General features: G+C 38.2%; 2 protein-coding genes across 5 annotated transcripts in view; both read left to right on the top strand.

The window, feature by feature from the left end:
• Positions 1–8016, top strand: part of CPSF6 (cleavage and polyadenylation specific factor 6) — a 30078-nt gene extending 22062 nt beyond the window's left edge. For all 4 annotated transcript variants that reach the window (XM_044449809.1, XM_044449807.1, XM_044449806.1 and 1 more), the window contains one exon: positions 3366–8016. The gene's annotated coding sequence lies outside the window, so the exon portion shown is untranslated. The remainder of the gene's footprint in view (positions 1–3365) is intronic.
• A 2253-nt stretch (positions 8017–10269) lies between these two features.
• On the top strand, positions 10270–19522 carry YEATS4 (YEATS domain containing 4). Its single transcript, XM_044449810.1, has 7 exons — positions 10270–13141; positions 15476–15595; positions 16116–16182; positions 16274–16368; positions 18336–18428; positions 18498–18585; positions 19175–19522. The coding sequence occupies exons 1-7, from the start codon at positions 13091–13093 to the stop codon at positions 19342–19344; spliced, it is 684 nt and encodes a 227-aa protein (XP_044305745.1). The 5' UTR covers positions 10270–13090; the 3' UTR covers positions 19345–19522.
• The last annotated feature ends 370 nt before the right edge of the window (positions 19523–19892 follow it).

Raw genomic sequence — 19892 nt, 5'->3', positions numbered from 1 at the left:
ACTCACTGGGTTGTATCTAATATTTGGAATAGATCCATTTAAATTAATGACAGTTAAGTTAGTCATGAGAAATTTATATGAAGTTCAACTTTTGGGTTACAAGCTTTAAGTTTAGAGAATAAGATAAAAAGGAACCCATGTTCTTCCTCATATTCAAGAAAGAGTTTAGGGATTCTGTGTAGGCCATAATATTGCATGAGTTCTCCACCTTGCCCAAATTCTTCCAGCCCTTTTTTCTATGCCTGGCATTAGATCACCAACCCAGACGGCTATGCTCTGTTCACTTGGCCAGCTTGGCTTAAGCTGTGTTCACAATGGAATTTGGAACATCAGAATAATTCATTAACCCAGGTTGATAATACACGTGATCATGACGTGTATAGGTAGACTGTAGAATGAGTACTGATATTAGAAAAGGAATTAGCTGGAAGGGTGAAAAGAAGCATGGTATCTCACCCATAGTTCCTACATCTAGGTTATTTCTTAAATGGTTAGCAGTAAAGATTGGTTACTCAACAGAAAGTGAATGTTTTATTGCTATTTAGAAACATAGAAACAGAGTAAGTCAGAAGGGACCCCTGGTTCCAGCCGGCTCCGCTCATGACATGCCTACCATGTTTAGTGAAGTTACTGCATGTTCCTTTAACAACTGTAAGGGTGTCTGAATTTAGAGCTTGCATCAAAATGCTGCAAGGAAAAAACCCATATAAATAACTTCCCAATAAAAATACCAATTGAAAAGGTTTTTATAAACATCTTATTGGATATACATGCTTCTAATAGGAGTTTCAGAGTACAGATATATTTATTTTGTGAAGGAAAGAGACTGGGATTAATAGCAGAGTCATACCAAAATTCTAAAGTTCCTGATTTACACTAATACTCTTGAATAGCAAAGCTGTTGTTAATCTATAAAATTTTACTGGTTTACATCATTGGAAACTTATTTCAGTTTATGAACTCAAGTTTATAGCCTGATATTTTGTACTGTACAATTTTGCTACAGAATATTGATAACATTTGGGTATAGCTTTCAGTGGAAATCAGTAAGTCTAAATTCACTCATTTATTTATGTTGAAATAGTTTTAAAGAGCAAGTATGTATGTCAACTCCTGGTAAGCTTTGGAGACTTTCTACATAATGAGTTTTTAAATTTGTTGTACTGACAGTCTTTTAAAAAAATGTGTTTACTATCTCAGATGGAAGCTGCTTTAGGCATATAGAATATTATGGTTCCCACAAAGAAGTATTTTTCCCTGTTTAGTATTCCTTTAGAATTGGTAGAGATACTTGATACCAGTAGAATACTGTGTTGCTAGAATAAATTCGTACATGCAGTCTTGCAGCTGTCATTTTACTCCTCTGAAAGTGAGAGATTCTACAGGTGCAGTAGTAATTTATTTGTCTTTTGGTTGATCCTTATGGATGCCTAATTTGCACCATATTACTAAAACCACTTTTTAAAGGGCTAAGGATTTGATTGTTGATTGGAATAATACTATTATTGAATGCTTAAAATTATAGTGAATAAATCTCTCCCACTTCTGTGTTTAATCACATATAGCCTAGATATTGTTAAAGACAGTAAATGAGTGGAAAGGAAGATTGCTTTATTGTCACAGAGATCCTTTTAATCAAAATAATGCTTGTTGTAAGAGTGACCTTATGACAGCTGCATACTGTTTGTATTCTGAAATTCATTATCCATATGTCTACATTTGAGATGACTTAAGTGTGTATCTTTGCAAATAGTTTTAAGTTCTTTGGACATTTATGTGAATTTCTTATCATTACTTTGTAGTTACTGAACTTTTACACTTTTATCCTAAACCTATATCTTGGAAATGTGTTCCATTAGGTACAGTGAAACTTACTTCTGAGCAAAAGTTCTTGTTCTAGCCTAAGAATATTTTATTGTAAGCACCATTCAAGTTAGCAGAGTCTGCTTCCAATAAATTAGGAAACAGGTTATGTGGGTGTAAAAGTTACCCAAGTAATGTTTGTGTGTCTACTGTAGACTTTACCTAGATAGCTATGGTAGATTACTTGATTTCTAAAATAAGATAAATTAGAGGTGGTCCTTTCCCCTTCCTGCAACCACTTTACAACTAGAGTACTTTGTTTAGAAGGGTAACTGTACTTGTTCAATGAATACAATTGCTGTGAAAACCTGCTATGACCCACATCTTTTAAATATCTGTCTGTGTGTGCACCTGAGAAACCTGATTGGATTGGGGTTCTGTGATGTACTTACATGGATATTCAAAAGTGTAGATGTTATCCACCCTTACATGTCTGCAGAGACCAAAGCTGGTAGTACATTCAGCAGTAATTTCTGTTGTAAAGTGTGGAGTCTCCTTGAGTCCCATTTGCCAGGATCCAAAGAGCTCTGAAATCAGTTACATGTGTTTGAGGGGAATTTGAACTTTTGGTTCTTGCACTCCAGCCCCTACTTAGACCCCATGCAGTTTGGCAAGTTTATAGTGAAACCGAGGAAAATTTTAAAAGTGGTTTATGATACAGCATGGCAGTCTGCTGTTCAAACTTTTAAAAAGATCTAAATCCCTTGGTTTGCCTAGAATATTGTTTGGATCCCAGGCCTGTTTCAAAGCAGAAACAGGGCTCTTGTGTGAGCAAGGTGTGGTTTGACCAAGGTGTTAAGAATTTTTTGTTATAAAAGACTGTGATTATATTGGAGTTGGTTCAGATGTTGCAAAAGAGATGTACGCTGATTATGTGGCCACTGCTTCTAAACATCCTGTATGGTAGCACTGATGAAATAAGAGTTGGTCATCCAGGGGTATCAGCCCTTTACTGCACTGAGACATACCCTCTCCTTTGCCCATATTTGTGCTAGTTCATATGAATCTGCTCTTAGCTGTCCCACTGGCTTCCATTAGTTCTCCAGTTTTGAGCGTGGGCTAAAGGCCCATATCCATTCAATATACTGGTAATTTATCTTCAGATAAAGTTATGGATTACTCGTGTGCTATCTAGCTATCACATAGCTAGCTTATTATTACAGTGTTTTTACAATGCTAAAACAGTGTAACAAACCAGTTGGGCTGCTACATTTTCTTTTATGTGATAAAACTAGCTATATGTAGTTTTCAGTGATTAAAGTAATCACTGTTTTTATATTGCTGTAAAGATTTATGTTGCTGAGAATCATTCTTAAAACTATCAAACTGTAGTTTGGATGATTTTCAAGCAAATAACTGCTGTCTCCACATTCTTGTGTTAGTTTTTCATTATGCTGAAGTAGATTTGAAGTGCACGATTTGTGTATGTATAGTTAAACCAACCAATTTTGCTTGCTGTGGGACCTAGCAAAATCTACATCACAAATTTTGACACATTACAGCTGAAGGAAGAGGAACACCTCATCAGACAAGAATCTTAAACTTCGTGGAAAGAGGCTTGTCCAGCAGTTTGCTTCTTGTGATCGAACAGAGCCTGTAAAGATTCATGGATAAAATGAACAGGAATAGATCTGAATAAGGCAAATCTGCATACATGGTAACCAGTAGCTCTCTTACCTTTTTATGTTGCTTAGCTGTTTTATTTGAAGGAACCTGTGTGATTTAAAACATATAGCTTTTTGCAACTTTATTACTGGTTATATACATTTGACAATTAAAATGTGCAAGCAATTGGAAAAAGTCAAGTAAAAGCTTGTTTTTATAGTAGTTGGTTCTTGTTTAAATGTTACAATGATGTCTGTAAAGAGCACCAATTTGATTACAATAGATGTAGTGTTGTAATAAACTGTTTAATGGGGCTGATGTGTAAAGCTGTTCAAGTTATTTGATGTTTACACCTCAGGGAGCGTCTTGTGTTCAGCAATATTTAATGGTGTTAAAAATGTCTCTTAACAAACCATTGCATTTTTTCTTTTTGCATATGCATCAACTTAATTGTATTTGGTGAATGAATAGCAGTTGTGTCCAACACTTGATGTTGATACTAGAATAGTGGTTACATCATCAATATGTAGGCTTTTTAAAAATAAATTGCTTGTGAATTTGCTGAAAGGTGTGTAAAACTGTAAAAACTGTAGATTAACATTCTATGATCTAAGTAGACTAAATTTTTTTCTGAAATGATGAAATCTGAATATGAATTTTAGTGTACTGAAGCGTGTCTTTGCAATATGAAACACTAAATGCCATAATTTATTAAAACATGAAATTGGAAAAATAATTGGCCACTTTTCAAATGTTACTGCAGTGATTTACAGTTTTTAGCGCTAATGTTATAACCTGCTTCCAGAGCCCTAGGCAGTTTGTACATTAGATGTATGACAGTTAAAAATGACTGAAAATATGTTTCCCTTTAAAAAAAAATCTGTATTTCAAATAGGCCTTTTTAAGCAACAGAATTGACTCATGTAAGGAGAGGAAGCACATATACATTCTTTGTATAACTATGATAGTAATTTGCCTTAACAAATAGATGGAGATTGCAATTCACAAACTAAAGAAAGTAGATTTTACACATAGGTTGGATAAATACATTGCTTGCTTTGTAGATAAATATCCTTTTAAAAAACAGAATTTTCCAGGTTTCACTAGTATCTCCATAGTTTGTATTTATTTCAATACTATTATGATTTTTAAAGTTCAAGCAATCAATTCCTCAGTTCTTGTATATATGACCATTGAATTAGTGGTAAAAGTTTATATAAAGCATTATGGGAGCAATAATGCTTTATATATTGCCTCTCAGACTGGGGAGGGGCCATAGGATTATTCAGAGTCCCAGTTCAAGTCCTGTGACTTTCATCCTAGCATTCTGAAGGCTGAGCTCCACCCCATTCATAGCTGACATGGAAAGAACTAGGCTGGCTGCCTCTCCCAGGTTGGACATTGACCCTGGAGAGGAGGGAAAAAGGGTGCGTTGGAGACATGGAGAGAAGAGACTGGGACAAGGTTTCCCTCCATAGGGCTTCATCTAGACAGTCAAAAACAGCCATCTAAACTTAATACCAGGGGCTGTGTTTGTGAAGATCACTACCACTGTACCTTGTGCCCTGCACTGTGCGCACAGAAGCTTCTGAGTTTAGAGGCTTATGTGCATTGAGATGGGCACAACAGGATTGTGCTATATGATATGTAATAGTCAATTCTGTCACTTGAAATATAAATTTAGTCAGTCGAAATTAAATGAAGACCGCCTTTTACAGCATTGAACTTGAGCTTACCACCAAGTGTATACTGACAGGGAACCATGACCCATCCTGGCTTTATAGTTAGTGCGTTTCTATAAAGTGTTTCAAAAGTAAGTTTGTTGTATTTACTCCTATTTAGGTCTACATATGAAACAAAAGTATAGAACTAGCACATTAAAAAGCTCTTGTGCAACAATTGTATGCAGTTACTGGCAATTAAGTTATGCTGAACTTTGTAGGGTTAGTTCTGAATAGACTTGCATAACATTGGGCTATTAGGCTTAGCTCTGTTCAGGTATTCTAAACTTGAATAAGGTAAACACACAAGGGGAGGGAGTGTTTCCACCCCTCTCAAATCCCTTGTTTTGTCACCTTCTAATGGAGGGCAGCTGTCTAAAGAGGAAAACTTCCTCTATCATGGACTTGCTCTGAATGAGCCAAAATGCTCATTCAGAGTATTTTGGCTTACGTGGAGAACCCCATGATTTGATGGGGTTTTGTAGCTTCAGATTGACACCTGCCATGAACAAAGAGTGACATATGTTAAAAGAGAAAGAGATAGGGCTGGAGGACTCCTTCCCTTCTTGTGTCTATCATGTTCAGATTTAAAGCATGTAATCTGGGTTTTAATGTTTTTCTAATCATGGAAGCATTCAAATTACTGCGTTGGGTCCGGTGAGATCAGTGGGACCCAAGAGTAGTTTAAGGCCAATTGACTTCAGTGAGTCTGCTCTAAGCATGAATGAAACTGCAACCAGCCCATTTTCTGAAATGGCTGCACTGAGTAAAGAATTAACTTGTTATTTCTGACCAATATATCTTGAATTGTGTGTAATTGAAGTTGTGTGGGTGTGTCAACAAACTTTTTGTGGTGAATGTTAATGACTAATATAAAAGGTGCCTCTTTAATTTTTGTACACTGAAAGTTCTCTCATGATCCATTCCTTCTTTGTTAATAGGTTTTGTTGATCTACCACATTACTTTTGTGAACTTCTTAACATTACTTATGTGAAGTTTTTTTTATCTCCTTTGAGAATATTACCTTGGATTATTTTACACAGTTGGGTATTGTAAGGATGGTAATTCCAAAATTCACTTTTGCCTCTGACATTATATATTGAATGTGAGGTCCAGACATGGAAGTGAATTGAAGCGAAATAACAAGACTTTTGGGTTCTTATGAGTTTTTCACTCTGGAATAAGTGATCATGTAAACATTGGGGTTATTTCTTGTGTAGAGATTAATAGGATTGCAGAGTTTCCTAAAAGAAAATAATGTGTTAATAATTCAAGATAATCAGGAAATGAGATATTGCTGATGAACTTCAGAATAGCTTGTTTATGTTAGATGGTAATCCCAATCCTAAGAAGTTCAGTGTAGTGTTGCTTTTAATAAGTTGGGGTGTGGGCAAGGCATCTGGATTCAATTGTACTGGAAATAACAAGAGTTGAAGGAGCTGCAGGTAAGTTAGATGTGCATATGGATAACATTTTATTTCAAATATTCAGTTACCAAAATGGAATTAATTTTAAACCATAATTTAACTTTGTGTAGTTTACAGTTTACCACTGAACAGTGGATATATTGTTGTGTATGAATTGTCTTACATTTTCTCCTCAAGATTTCCATTGCTGGCAATGGTTCTGCCAAAAATCAGAATACAAATGATTTTTGATAACTTTTTGATATGTGTAGGCTGAACATTTCTAACTAGTGGGGTACTGATTAGTCTGAATAGTTGTCTTGTACATTTTATCAAATGAGAATTTTTCCATTTTTCTCAAAACAGTTTTTTAAAGAAGTCCAAAGATACTTAGACAAAGGAAGTGAAGGCATTCCGTTTGTGTTAAGCTCTAGAAAGAAACCTGTATATTATTTTCCAGTAAATAAAGTTGAGTTTGCTTAGGAGATTATATAATGTATACCCACCAGATAATAACTAAAATCTGAGTAGCATATGGGCTGCTACTATAGTGGGAGTTGGAGACTATATGTAATCTGCTTCTGCTACAGAAATGTAAATAACCAGCAGGAAGGTTCTTGATGTTCTGTATATAAGTTTTCATAGATAAATTTGTTAGCATTTTATGGCCTCTTCCAGAAAACCATTACCTAGTTTCTTGATTAGTGCCCTGATCCTGAATATTTGTACTGACACCTGACTGCCACACCCCTGTAACATAGTTTATAATGTTGTGTACAGTTGTAGAAGTTGTTACTTCTGACACCAACCATAGATGAAGCTGGTGCAGCAAATTAAGTAGGTTCCATTGTCCTGAGATGCTAATAGTAATACTTGGACAGCTTCTGAAGAAAATATTTTTAGGCAAAGCAGTTTCAAATCAAGTGCTGAAAAAACATGTACGGCCTTTTATTGATTTTTTTAAAAATATTGCACTAATAACTTAAATCAGATGTCAGACCTGGTAGCCTGCTAAGCAAACATTGCAGTAGGCATAATGATGCATGGTATTTATGTTTAGTGTTCTGAGCAATTTTGAGAGGGAACATCCTGATTAGAATGTGTGTTAAGAATACTTTTGATCATTCTCAGTTTGTGTTTAGTTGCATATTTGAGTCTTGTTTTCCCATCAATATGAATTGCAGGTTTTTAATGTATGTATTGCCTTTAGTTTAAACTAAACTTGTAAATATTGGGCAATGTTTCATTTCTCAGTCATGTACAGTTCAAGACACTTCCCAAGTTTTATATATAGGATTTTGCTAGTAACATTGTTTACTTGTTTGGTGCAGAATTATGTGGAGACATACAGCCTTAAAATGCAGCTTTTAATGTTACAGCATTAAATATCCTCGTAAAATATACACCACTACTATTTCAACTGTTTGTCAAATCATTTTTTTTAAAGTTGAAAGAATTTCATAGAAAAAATGTGGCGTTCTTTGAAAATAAGAACAATCATCTGCTTTGAGGAGAGAGGAAGCAACAGCAAGGATTGATTTAACAATTACACAGCTAATTTAAGAGCAAGTTATCTTTAAAAGCATGCTAGGAATATATTGAGCTTTAGTGCTCCTTACAGTATACATGCATGTGGACAGGTATGAGAAATCATTAATATATGTTCTTTTCCCATCTAATCTCAAGTTGTTTTCTCTTTGCTCTTACAAATTCTTAGCTTAAATTTAAGGAAGTCATTGTGCTCATATTAACAAATATAATTTGTAGTCTTCTTAAATGACTGAATAGTTTCTTCAACCAAAATAGCTTGATCCAGATGACAGCCTTGACTATATAATTGTCATCATGCTTTTTGATGGATTAGATTCTGAGAACATCAAGCCGAATTCCACTCAATTAACAGTTTTCCTAGCTTTTCCCTCCCACTATAGCCCCTTGTGCCTTCCCCTGATGTCACTTTTGAGAACTTATGGACCTTGTCATACCACACTGTTTGAAGGTCCATCAATCCTCAGATGTGACTTTTGAGGGACACTGGAGGGTGCATCAGAATGAGGAAATTAGAGGAATGTGGGGCTGCCTTATGTGAGCTGTAGTATTTCTCTGCAAATTCAAGGCATCTGTTTTTAATCCCTTTAGGGTTTAGGTTGGGGGTGGATGACTAGTGATTTTCAGAAGTTTTCTATTTTCATAAGTCCTTAGTGGAGTTGAGGCTGAAACTTCTGAAAGACAACATTTTTCCCACATGATACTCTACTGATATAGTTCCTCTTAGATGATAAATTTGAATACAAAGGCACATCCATATTCTTTTTTGCTGTAATGGAAGATGATCTAGTGCTAGGGGTTTGGTTCAGTTTTGATATATTTTCTACTTAAATAATCATACATCAAATAATAGGTAACTTTCTCACACCAAATTTGACTCAGTTTTTCACTCTTGTAATTGTAATTCATGTTAGCACAATTTTCCAAACCTGTGTCTGAAATAGTGAGCTAAGTCACTGCTGACTAACTTGCTGTACACAAACAGCTACGAATCCCTTGCCTAGGTCAGACTGTTGCCTAACATGGAAGCTCAGCTGTGAATGTGGGGGAGGGTTTGCGGCTGTTGTTGGGTTAAGCCAGAGCCAAATGCGAACAGTTTGTAGCATTGCACAGCTCTTTTAATCGCATTTCTTACTTTTGGCTTGTGTGCACTCTCTCTTATCTCCCCCCACCCCCCAAACACACATGAAGAAGCAATTCTAAGAGGGCTGGCATTTGGAAAAAAGTGTGATCCTACAATGCCCAGAAATGTAGAAGATGTTGAGGGCAGCATTCAATTAGGCCAAGGGCTGCAGGTTACCCACTGAATTATATGGTAATTATTCTTGGAATTAATGTCTGATCAAATGCTACAGCACTGATTAAGAGCATTGTTGCTATATCGATGCATTCTGCATTGGTAGGTGCAGCACAATTTAGAGATATTTTTAGAGATAAATTTAATGCAACAGACTAAATTTACTTACTGAAATTGGTTACATTTAACATTAAAAGATATAAAATCTATTTTTGTTAGGGTTTTTTCAGTGTATACTGAAACTACTTCCCCAGGTTCATGTGATCTTGTCTTGGGTATTGCTACATTATATTTTGCTTAAATATGTACATGAAGATAACAGCATTTTGTATACCCTGAGCACAGTTGCTGCATTACAGGTTTTAAATATATTGTGTGACCAACCCAGTTTTTTTTAACGGGCTTTCTAATACCTGACAGCATAAAGAGCACCGTGATAGTGTTGGCTTTTTAAACACTTAAATGTCTTCGCAAGGTAAGAGGGTGTCCTTTCATATTTACATACTTTAATGGCCAAATCTGTCTAAACTTGGTTTGTCAAAACTTCTTTCCCTTTGGTACCTTTTACTTCTTTGATTATATTAATTACCTTTTTTCCAGTCTTTTTAGGTAGCTGTTAGGGATTTGCTATCCAACAATTTGTTGGTCTTTAATCTGCAAAAGTTAACCTTATATTGGAGAAAAATAAAGTGCATTTTTATGAAAGCTTATGTTTGCCTTGTATTCTTTGTTGCCGTATGGCTTTTTTGAAGTTAAGATGTATATTGTCAATTATTAGGTGTAGTGAAACAAGAAGTTGTTCTTACTTGAAAAGTGATAGATATAAAATTTAAAGGCTAACACTTGGTTGTATTTCTCAGTGTTGCTGTGTGACAGCATCAGGCATTGCCTCTCTTCTGTGTATACACCTGGTCCTCTGGGGTTTTGCTTGCCACTATTTTGGGATTCCATTCACTATTGGCTCGAACAGTGAGAGGAATTCAGTTTCATTACAATTCTGAAATTAAATATCCTTCAGTGACTACCCAATAGCCTTTGTTCCCTTTTAGAGACAAAATATCCTCTCTTGATTACTTGAGCTTTGTGGCATCCCATTTATTTTCAAAAGCTGGTATAAATTATGTCTTTTTCATCATCCATTTTCTGGTCCTTTTCCACATAAGAATGGTTACAAGAATATCTGACAAGATCTTATCTGCCTGCTGTGACTCTTATCATATAAATGACAGAATGAGAATACCTAAGCTGTTCATTTACCCATAGGTACACAACAGTGAAACATTTTTCTCAGAACTTTAATCTGTACTCTGAGATGGGGGAAGTTAATCCTGCAGGTTAAGTATCAAGTTAGACTGGACAGATGGAAGATTATTTCTGATACATAGAAGAGCAAATGGAATAAAACTTAAATGATTGTTAGCTACTTGGGGGTAGGGATGTTGCTTTTAATGACTAAAAGGTAAGCTATACATTTATTCATAAGGTTTTTGTAAGTACCCAATTAAGACGTGCAAACAACCACTTTAACCTCTTGTAAGAATTGTCTCCAGGCTACTAGTGAGGGTAGTGGTAGAAGACAAGTAATATATTTTGTTTTCTTTTTAAGGCTAGTTGAATTCTTTTACCTTAAATTGAAAATCTTTCTAGACCTGATTAGCATAATCTTTGTTAGCTGCTGTTCTAATTTTTGCCTAAGAGAAATGGCAAACTAAACAAGGGAAGATAATACTATATGTGCAGCTAACACAACAACTGATGATAAATTCCTTACCTATCCAGTCATATATTTTTGGTTTTAGCACCTAGTCTGCCTCCGACAATGTTGGTGAAATAGTTTATAATAAAGTTGGATATGCACAGCCTCTCGGAATGTATTATGTATCAACTGTAGGAATTATTTTCCTGCATTCAGACTAGCTTTTATAGAAGCAAACATGAAATCTTGCTTGGTATCTGATAACAGAGGCAGCTACCTTGGAGAGAGGAGGTACTGGCATGCAGTGGGAACTTCTAGGGTTCACAGAAGTATGACAAATCTTGGGGTCAGGGGAGTCAGCTGTCCCATTGCAACCCAATGACAACTGAGTATGCATTGGCCATAAAAATTTAAATGGGTAATAGAGTGAAATGGAGTATCCTGGTAGAGGGGCATAGCTAACAAATACTGAATGGGAGTGCACCACACTGCAATATTTTGTTGTAGCTATCCCAAAGCTCTGTTACTTTACCTTTCCATCCAGTTAGGAAGTATCAAAGCCTTAAAATAATTAATTTGAATGTTATTGCAGCACAACTCAACACTTCAGGTTATTTTATTTCACTACATTTCTATATCACCTATCGGCCAAAGTTCTTTGAGCAGTTCACAAAATAAAACTATGAGAAATAATACATACTGTAGAAAGCTGCATAGGGTAGCTATACTGTCTTTAAACAGAAGAAACCTTGAAGAATTACATTTTGTGGATGTGATTGAAAGCACTTGCAAACTACAAGTGCTTTCCCCTTAAGCAAAATGTACAGTTTGGTATTTAAATAGCAAATAGAGTGACTTTGAGGTTGAGACAAGATGAAGTAAATGGACAATAGTGTAAATTGTTCAAGTCAAACTTGCAAATGAAATTATCAGGAGTATATCGTGAGAAAATACTATACTGCACTTGAAATGCTTGATTAAAGTGAAGATAGCCTCGTCTTATAACTGGTAGCCATAAGGAAAAGGGAAATTGCTTTCTTATGGGATAGCATACTATCCATAGCCGCCTAGGAAAAAAGAGCTGCCAGTAAGGGACACTATAATCCTATGATTGGATTATAGAGTTTATAGAATATAGATTATAGGTGAATTTCTACTCTGCCTTTCGTCCAAGCAATTCGGACGAAAACAAGATTTTTCTCTTGTCCGTATTTTAATCACAAACCTAGATAAATTAGGCTGAAATAGTATCAGTAAACCTGGTGAACTAGGATTCGAAAGCGGGACTCTCTGCCGGCGGCTATTGTACTCCCGAAATACACCCCCACGTTGAGCTTAGGGTCAAGTTTAAGTGCAAAAGCTTGCATCCTTCAGTCGGCCGAGTGCGTATGTGTTCCGTTAAGGAAGTCAGTGGAAGGTAGTACTAAAGCCTTGGGCTGCATGCAAAAGTACGACTGGGGAACGAAGGTGGCGTGACAACCAAGCCTAAACTCGGAGGCCTCACTAAACTGTTCTCCACAGGATTACAATAGTAATCTTTTTATTCAAACCACCAAGTGCAGGGTACGCAAATTAGACTTCGCCGTCTGCAGTCAACACTTCCCTCAGAAACTGGCAATTAACGACCCGCCTTTTCACCTCCGGGTCACGAGACCGTGAGAAACCACATGATGCGGATCAACTCTCTTCTGTGGTGAAGCTGGAAAGCGCCAAGCCTAGAGCGGGCTAATTGAGTTCTCCTCACCGGAAGCTGTTGGACGCGGACTGGCCAGGGCGGGGTGATGGGCGCCGCGGCACAGCGAGAGGGAGGGTGGCCGTAAGGAGCGGATCCGCTGGCAGGCTGTCCTTTCCCCCGGCGGCTCCCGAGTCGAGCGGGGCGGATGGAGGAATCCTTGCCCTAGCTCGGCCTTGCTGCTCTAGAGCGGCGCGAGGAGCCTTTCCTTCCGGTGCAATATGTTCAAGAGAATGGCTGAGTTCGGGCCTGACTCGGGGGGGAGAGTAAAGGTGCGGGATCCGTTGGGCCCGGCCGCGGAGCGGGTGGCGGGCCGGGGAGAGAGCGCGCGCGCGCCCGCGCGGTGGAGGGGCGGGGCTTGCCATGCTGCGCGCAGTGCCGCTGCTTCGTGCCGCCTTCGTAAGGGTAGCGCGCGCGCCAGGGGTACGCCGAAGTTTTCTTCTGGGGCGGAGGACGGTTCCGCAGGTGGAACCGTTTTTGGGCGGTAAACGGCTTTTTCGGCGGAACCGTTTTTCGGCACCTGCATTAGACGCATCTGCATCATGCTTAGATTATGCTTCTTTGCACACTAGTTTGATGCTAAGCCCCCTGACCTCGATGGGATAGGGCCATGCTACTAGTTCGTATGTTAATCTCCAGTGTCAGAGGCACTTTACTCGCCAGCTGCTGAGGAACATGAGCGGGAGGTCGCTGTTACGGTCGTATCTTGTTTATGGGTTTCCTGCAGCTGGTTGGCTGCTGTGGGGAGGAAGATGGGCTAGCTGGATCCTTGGTCTGATGAACCAGCATGGCTTCTTCTGTAACTCTGGAACCCATTATTTTTGATTCATTAAATGTCTGTCCTCCTTCCATCAGGAATCTGGAGGCAAGTTCTATTTACAGTCCCAACCAGGTGCATTCCAGGCATTGAATTGACCAAGTAACTTAACAGTAACTTGATGCCTGTTATTCAATGGACAGGGTGTTCTTGCTTTTACGAATAGGTATTTTAACTTTTTGGTGAATTTTGGAAAATGTACTCTAATGAGAATTTAGAGGAAAAAATAAACACTTAAGGTTTGTATTCAGGCTTAGAAATATGTACTTCAATCCCACCCTTTGAAATCAATAGGATAGGTTAGTTATGACTAACTTAAGCCCCATGATTTCATTGCATCTATATGATGGAGCCTGGAACCAGAGTCAACACCAACAGGTTGGCCACTTTCAAACTTGGAAGAAGCAAAGAATGTAGTCTGATGACCAGGGGGTGGGGGCATAGGATAGATTAGACTCCCAGCTCCAACTGTGGAGGGCTCACCCTTCCCCCTTTCAACCAGTGCAATGTTTTCTGCACCAGCTGAGGCTTGGAAGCAAGAAGAGTAGCTTTGGAGCCTGTGTGGAGAGGTATTCCAGGGGTTAAGGAGGGAACGAATGAGGCACTGCTAAGAATCCTCCAAAGCAGGGGTCCTCAAACTTTCTCAACAGGAGGCCAGTTGAAAGGTGCCGGCGATGGGCGCGGGCTGGGCTGGGGGCATGCACAGGCATGCACATGCTGGGCAAGGCAGAGACAGACACGCGCGGAGATAGTTTTGGACTCGCTCAGAGAAAACTCTCTCTGCACGCATTGCCTTGCTCGCAAGGAGATCCTTTTCTCTGAGCGAGTCCAAAATGATCTCTGCCCGAGCAAGCCACCGCTTCGTCATGCACATGTGCGTGTGCACAGCAGGTCCAAAACTTCTATGGCGGACTGGATAAATGGGCATGGTGGGCCGGATCCAGTCCACAGGCTGTAGTTTGAGGACCCATGCTCCAAAGAATCTCGGTGAAGGCTCACTGAGACTTTTAGATAGCCTAAATGGAGGGAGAGGGGAGTGTGTTGGCAACCTTGCTCTCCATCTGTGACTCACCTTTCATTGAATGTCCATAATCCTCTGAGTTCAGAGGGTTACAAGTAGAGACATCTGTGGTACCCAAAAAGATTCAGTATTTTAAGCATATAAAAACCAATGAGAGAAGGCTCTTGAAAATAACAAACACAACTTATTATTGCAAACTTATAATAATTGAAATTGCAGTAGGATTTCCAAGCTTTTCTTACATATAACATTGACTTTTTAGGATATTTTAGTATGCATTTAACTTTCCTTACACTCTTAGTACTGAAGAAGGAAACCACTTTGACTCAGGGTTTTCATTTCCTTCATAAATACAGTGGCACACCCCACCCCTGTATATGCACACTGGTTTCAAGCTGCTCAGCGGATGCCTGAAACTGTGGATAATAGCAAACATTATGCAATATACTATACAATAGCAACTGGGTGCTGGTGAGCAGTGACCCACAAAATAAACTCAAACGATATACATTTCTTTTCCCAACTTTTGTTCATTCTTACCTCAGTATTTTAAGACTTCCTTTGGAACTTTACAACTTCTCTTTTGTGCTGAAGTGAATTGCAGTTATGCTTGTCCTGCTGTATTTGCATATGTGGGTGCATATTGGGGCAGGGGCAGAATGTAATGGAATAAAATAATCAGATTTAATGCAAATGCTGGAAAATTTGCTCATTTAAAAAGCAACTCTTTTCTGGGGGAAAATTGTCTTTTCTCTTGCTTGCTTGAAGGGAGTAACTATTGTGAAACCTATAGTTTATGGGAATGTCGCACGCTATTTTGGGAAGAAACGTGAAGAAGATGGACACACACATCAGTGGACTGTTTATGTTAAGCCTTATAGAAATGAGGTAGGTAAAATTATTCTTAAAAATAGTATATTGTATAGTATAAATAGTATAAAATAAAATGCACAGACATGCACCTTGTTTTGTGCCCTACCCCGAATGCTTATGGTGTTCAAAATATATAGCTAGTTTAAGTACATGTGCAGCATCCAAATTTAGAAACTCTTTCTACCGTAGAGTAAGCAAACGGGTGATTGTATAGGAAAAAGTTATGGGGGACTTGGAAAGATTATGATTTAAAGAAAATTGGTTGGAATCTGAGATACCTTGGGGAACAGTTGACTACCAGGTAAATATTTTCAGTATTATATGCTTATATCAGAAAGTTTATCAGGGAAAAAAATCATATTAACGATCACACAACTGGTTTATTATGTTGCAAGAGAGAACAGATTAAACAGCTAATATGCTGTAAACAAACTTGTGGTAGGCTGTGAGATAAGGGGACCAGGAAATAATGAAATTAAATTATATAAAGTATATCACTGACTTTGTAATTAATTGTTGGCTACATTTGTTCTAGGACATGTCTGCTTATGTAAAGAAAATCCAGTTTAAGTTGCATGAAAGCTATGGTAATCCACTGAGAGGTATGGTTTAAATTGTTTAATTAGGTACAACACTTTCACAACTTTTTAAAGATCATGAGGCTTACATTCCTTTTTTTTGTTGCTGTTTTAGTTGTAACTAAACCACCATATGAAATCACTGAAACAGGTTGGGGTGAATTTGAAATCATCATCAAGATATTCTTTATTGATCCTAATGAAAGACCTGTAAGTATACTTCTGGTCTAGCAAATACCTTCTTTTATGTCTGATTGCACTGAAAAAAACAATTTCTGATATTAACTACAGCAGATCAACTATCATAATGTTCTACCTTTGTCTTTAAATGCTTGTCTTGTCATGATGCAGTTTCTTCTGTAATGCTGGTTTGATGAGAGAAAATGGGCCTGCTTAAAGTACACATTTAAGCCAGTGTGAATGTTTAGCATCCCTAACTTGTCTTCTGGACATCACTAGTGTTGCGCATGCTTATCTGGTTTATATGATAGACCTTAGCTTTTGAAATACATTCCCGAGAGAGATTTTTTTGCATTGGATCTGCAGTGAATTTGAATGGAACCTTGGTCATGGAATACTCCGGCTGGCAGAAAGAAGTAGAATTTTTCTTTGCCAGTTCCTTCTTTCTACCGCAGCCCCTGCCTGTACCCCATGAAGAGCAACTCTGAAGAGTTAGGTGACTGGAACAGTGTGGGAGATGCCACTTCAGGAGGAAGGAAGAATTGCCAAAAATCACTTCCTACTTCTGCAGTATCCCTCCATGAAGGGGATGGATCATTGTTTTTGGACATGTATTTGGGAGATACTGGGTTGGTTTTGTAATTTCAAACTGAATTTGGAAATGGGAAAAGTGGAGGAGCAATATAATTAGAGGAAGTGGTTGAAGCACTATGCTTTGTCTGCACTGTTTCCCAGATTAGTATTGTGCAGTGACAAAGTACTTACTGAACCTAAAAAGTGGTGTATGTGTTAAGCACTTTGGCAATTAAGAACATTACTTGTGGTATCAATACTGGGGCTCAGGTATGATCAACTTGGAATTTTGAAAGAAAACCTTGGAAAGGCACAAAAACTTGGATCATCTGTAGTTGGAGAAAAGCTTGCAAGTTTTGTGTCTTTACAAAGTTGATCCGTGGGTAGAGCTATCCTATGATTCCCTAACTGGCCTAGGAGAGGATGTAAAGGTGGCAAGGAAGGGGGGAGAGATAGGCTGCCAGAATACAGGGTTAGGATTGGGACAGAATCTTTTGGTATCCATCCCTTCAGTATCTGCGGGCACAACTGGCAATGTTTCCCACCAGGTGCACCAGCCCAAAGAGCGGCTGCAGGACACAGAAGAAGGGCACTGCAAGCAGTTGTGCCAGGCACCAGTACGGGTGGCCTGCCTTTTTCCCTATCTGGTGGAGCAGGTAGCAGCAGTGCCAGGGGTGGAAAAGGGGTGCTGCAAGCAGCCAAGCTATGCCACATTCCTGGAACTTACCTACCCTGCAGAGCTGGTGGCAGCAGTGCCAGGTGCAGAAGAGGGGCACTTCTTACCATGGAGCTTGATTGCTTACAAGCACCCTGTGAATACTGGGCATGCTTTCCAGGAACCCAGATGCCAGGCCACTGGGCCTAAAAAAGCCAACAGACTCCCCCCCCCCCCCCCCCAAACAGATTCCTTGCACATCCCTGCACAGGGTATTCTGTTGCCACATCAGCCTTCTTTCCCTCTGTAGCACCTCAGCTAGACTTCCAAAATCTATAGGATTGCACTCTAAGGCCACAAAGCCTATCTATACTTAACTTGAGAGAAAGTTGTTTGAATTCAGTAAGGCTTACTTTTGAGTACACCTATATAGAATTGCAGTCTTGGATACTGATGAGATCAGCAAAACAATGCTGTATTTCAAATGATAGATAGTAAGGGACTTGATAGCCTTACTAAAAGAGTGTACCTCAGCATTTTGTACAGAACATAAAGGTTATTAGTACAATTCCACTGCCAGTTATCTTTAAATCACCAGTTAATTCAGTCCATTAGTTCCTGCCTAGATTTGGTAAATTCCTTGTTCTCTGAATGTTTCTTTAAGTAGTACAACTGTTGTCCTGGCATGTTGTCCTGGCAAGTTACTCAATTCCCACTGTAGTTTTTAACAGAGTAGTGTAGTTAACAGAGTTTTTGTTTCCTTCCACAGGTGACCCTATATCACTTGCTGAAACTGTTTCAGTCTGATACCAATGCAATCTTGGGGAAGAAAACAGTAGTGTCTGAATTTTATGATGAGATGGTAAGAAAATACTATGAGAAAGTTGTTCTTCTAAGCAAAGAATAGAAATTTATTACCTTTTTCTTGCAGATTTTTCAGGATCCTACTGCTATGATGCAACAACTGCTGACTACATCTCGTCAGTTAACACTTGGTGCTTATAAGCATGAAACAGAGTGTAAGTATTTAAGTGTAAACTTCTGAATACTGTATTTTAATTTTAGAGTAATTACAATTTGATCTTAAGGACACATTTTTTCTTGTATCAAGAATAAAAACCTAGATTCATAACATTACCTGAAAGTGTGCTTGTTAGGGTTATTTTCAAAAAAGAACTTTGCTTTTATTTAAGTTTATTTTACAGTATAATGGTTATCACAATAAGCTTGGAAATGTTGGCTTGGTATGCTAATAGACTTTGAAATATAGTATAAGGAAACTCCAGCCTGTAACTTCTTCCTACTCAACATGAGAAATAGTCTACTGGAAGTTCTTGTGACCAGTCTCTTAAATATAAATAGTAAATTCTAGATAATTTATGACTCTTATGCTGGAGTGAGATTTAAACAGTTGTTTTGGAATTATGTATTAGAAAAAAGTGTACCAAATACATGGAAACAAGAACACATCCAAATAGGCCGTCTCAAAGTTCAGGATTAAAAAGAGGATATAATTGATCAAATAAATGTATCTATTCTAAACGTTCAAAGGCACTTCTGAATAATGATGACTTACCATTATATTGCAAAAATTTTCCTTTCTCTTAGTTGCCAATGTAGAAGTAAAAACCCGTGAGAAGCTGGAAGCTGCAAAGAAGAAAACCAGTTTTGAGATTGCGGAACTTAAAGAAAGATTGAAAGCAAGCCGTGAAACTATTAACTGCTTGAAAAATGAAATCAGAAAACTTGAGGATGATGATCAGTCCAAAGATATATAGCATGAATTTAAAATGAAACCTATTTTGATCATGAAATTGATAAATGTATCCTCAAAGGTTTTGTAGAAACAGCTGCATATGTGAAGGGGTTGGTTTTGGTGGTTGTATGCATGTGTGAGACATCCTGTTATGTGCCATTTCACTAATCCACATTTTAAAAATAAAGATTATTTTCATAGTTTATGTTGCAATTGTCTTTCATCTTTAGTGTGCTTCTCTATTGAAACTTAAGTGGCTTTTCTCCAAAAATGTATTTGAAGGACCCTGACCAGGTTCACAAGATTGCTGCAACTCGTTGTGGCTGTGCTGCCAGTGTGCTCCTTCTTGCATATCCAAGCTGCAGCTTGTTTTGTCTCAATCACAGGAAAACCTGCGTTATGAAAGAGATCAACGACCCTTGCAGAACCATGGCTTGTTTTAGGGTTATACAAAGGTTGCTTTGCAGTTGCATAACCCATGGTTACTGGGATTGGACAGCATGCCAAGTTGCCAACTTGGAACACCCAGAATGACTGCCTGTACACAATGCTGTTTAAGTATGCAAACCG

This window comes from Varanus komodoensis, unplaced genomic scaffold (genome assembly GCF_004798865.1).
Source record: "Varanus komodoensis strain SLA01 unplaced genomic scaffold, ASM479886v1 scaffold61, whole genome shotgun sequence".
Classification (NCBI taxonomy): Eukaryota; Metazoa; Chordata; class Lepidosauria; order Squamata; family Varanidae; genus Varanus; species Varanus komodoensis.
This window is presented reverse-complemented; position numbering and strand designations above follow the sequence as displayed.

Coding starts and splice junctions, on each gene's coding strand:
- YEATS4 (XM_044449810.1), top strand. CDS start 13,091: ATGTTCAAGAGAATGGCTGAGTTCGGGCCTGACTCGGGGGGGAGAGTA. Junction 16,183..16,273: donor CTATGGTAATCCACTGAGAG/GTATGGTTTAAA, acceptor TTGCTGTTTTAG/TTGTAACTAAACCACCATAT. Junction 18,429..18,497: donor CTGAATTTTATGATGAGATG/GTAAGAAAATAC, acceptor TTTTTCTTGCAG/ATTTTTCAGGATCCTACTGC.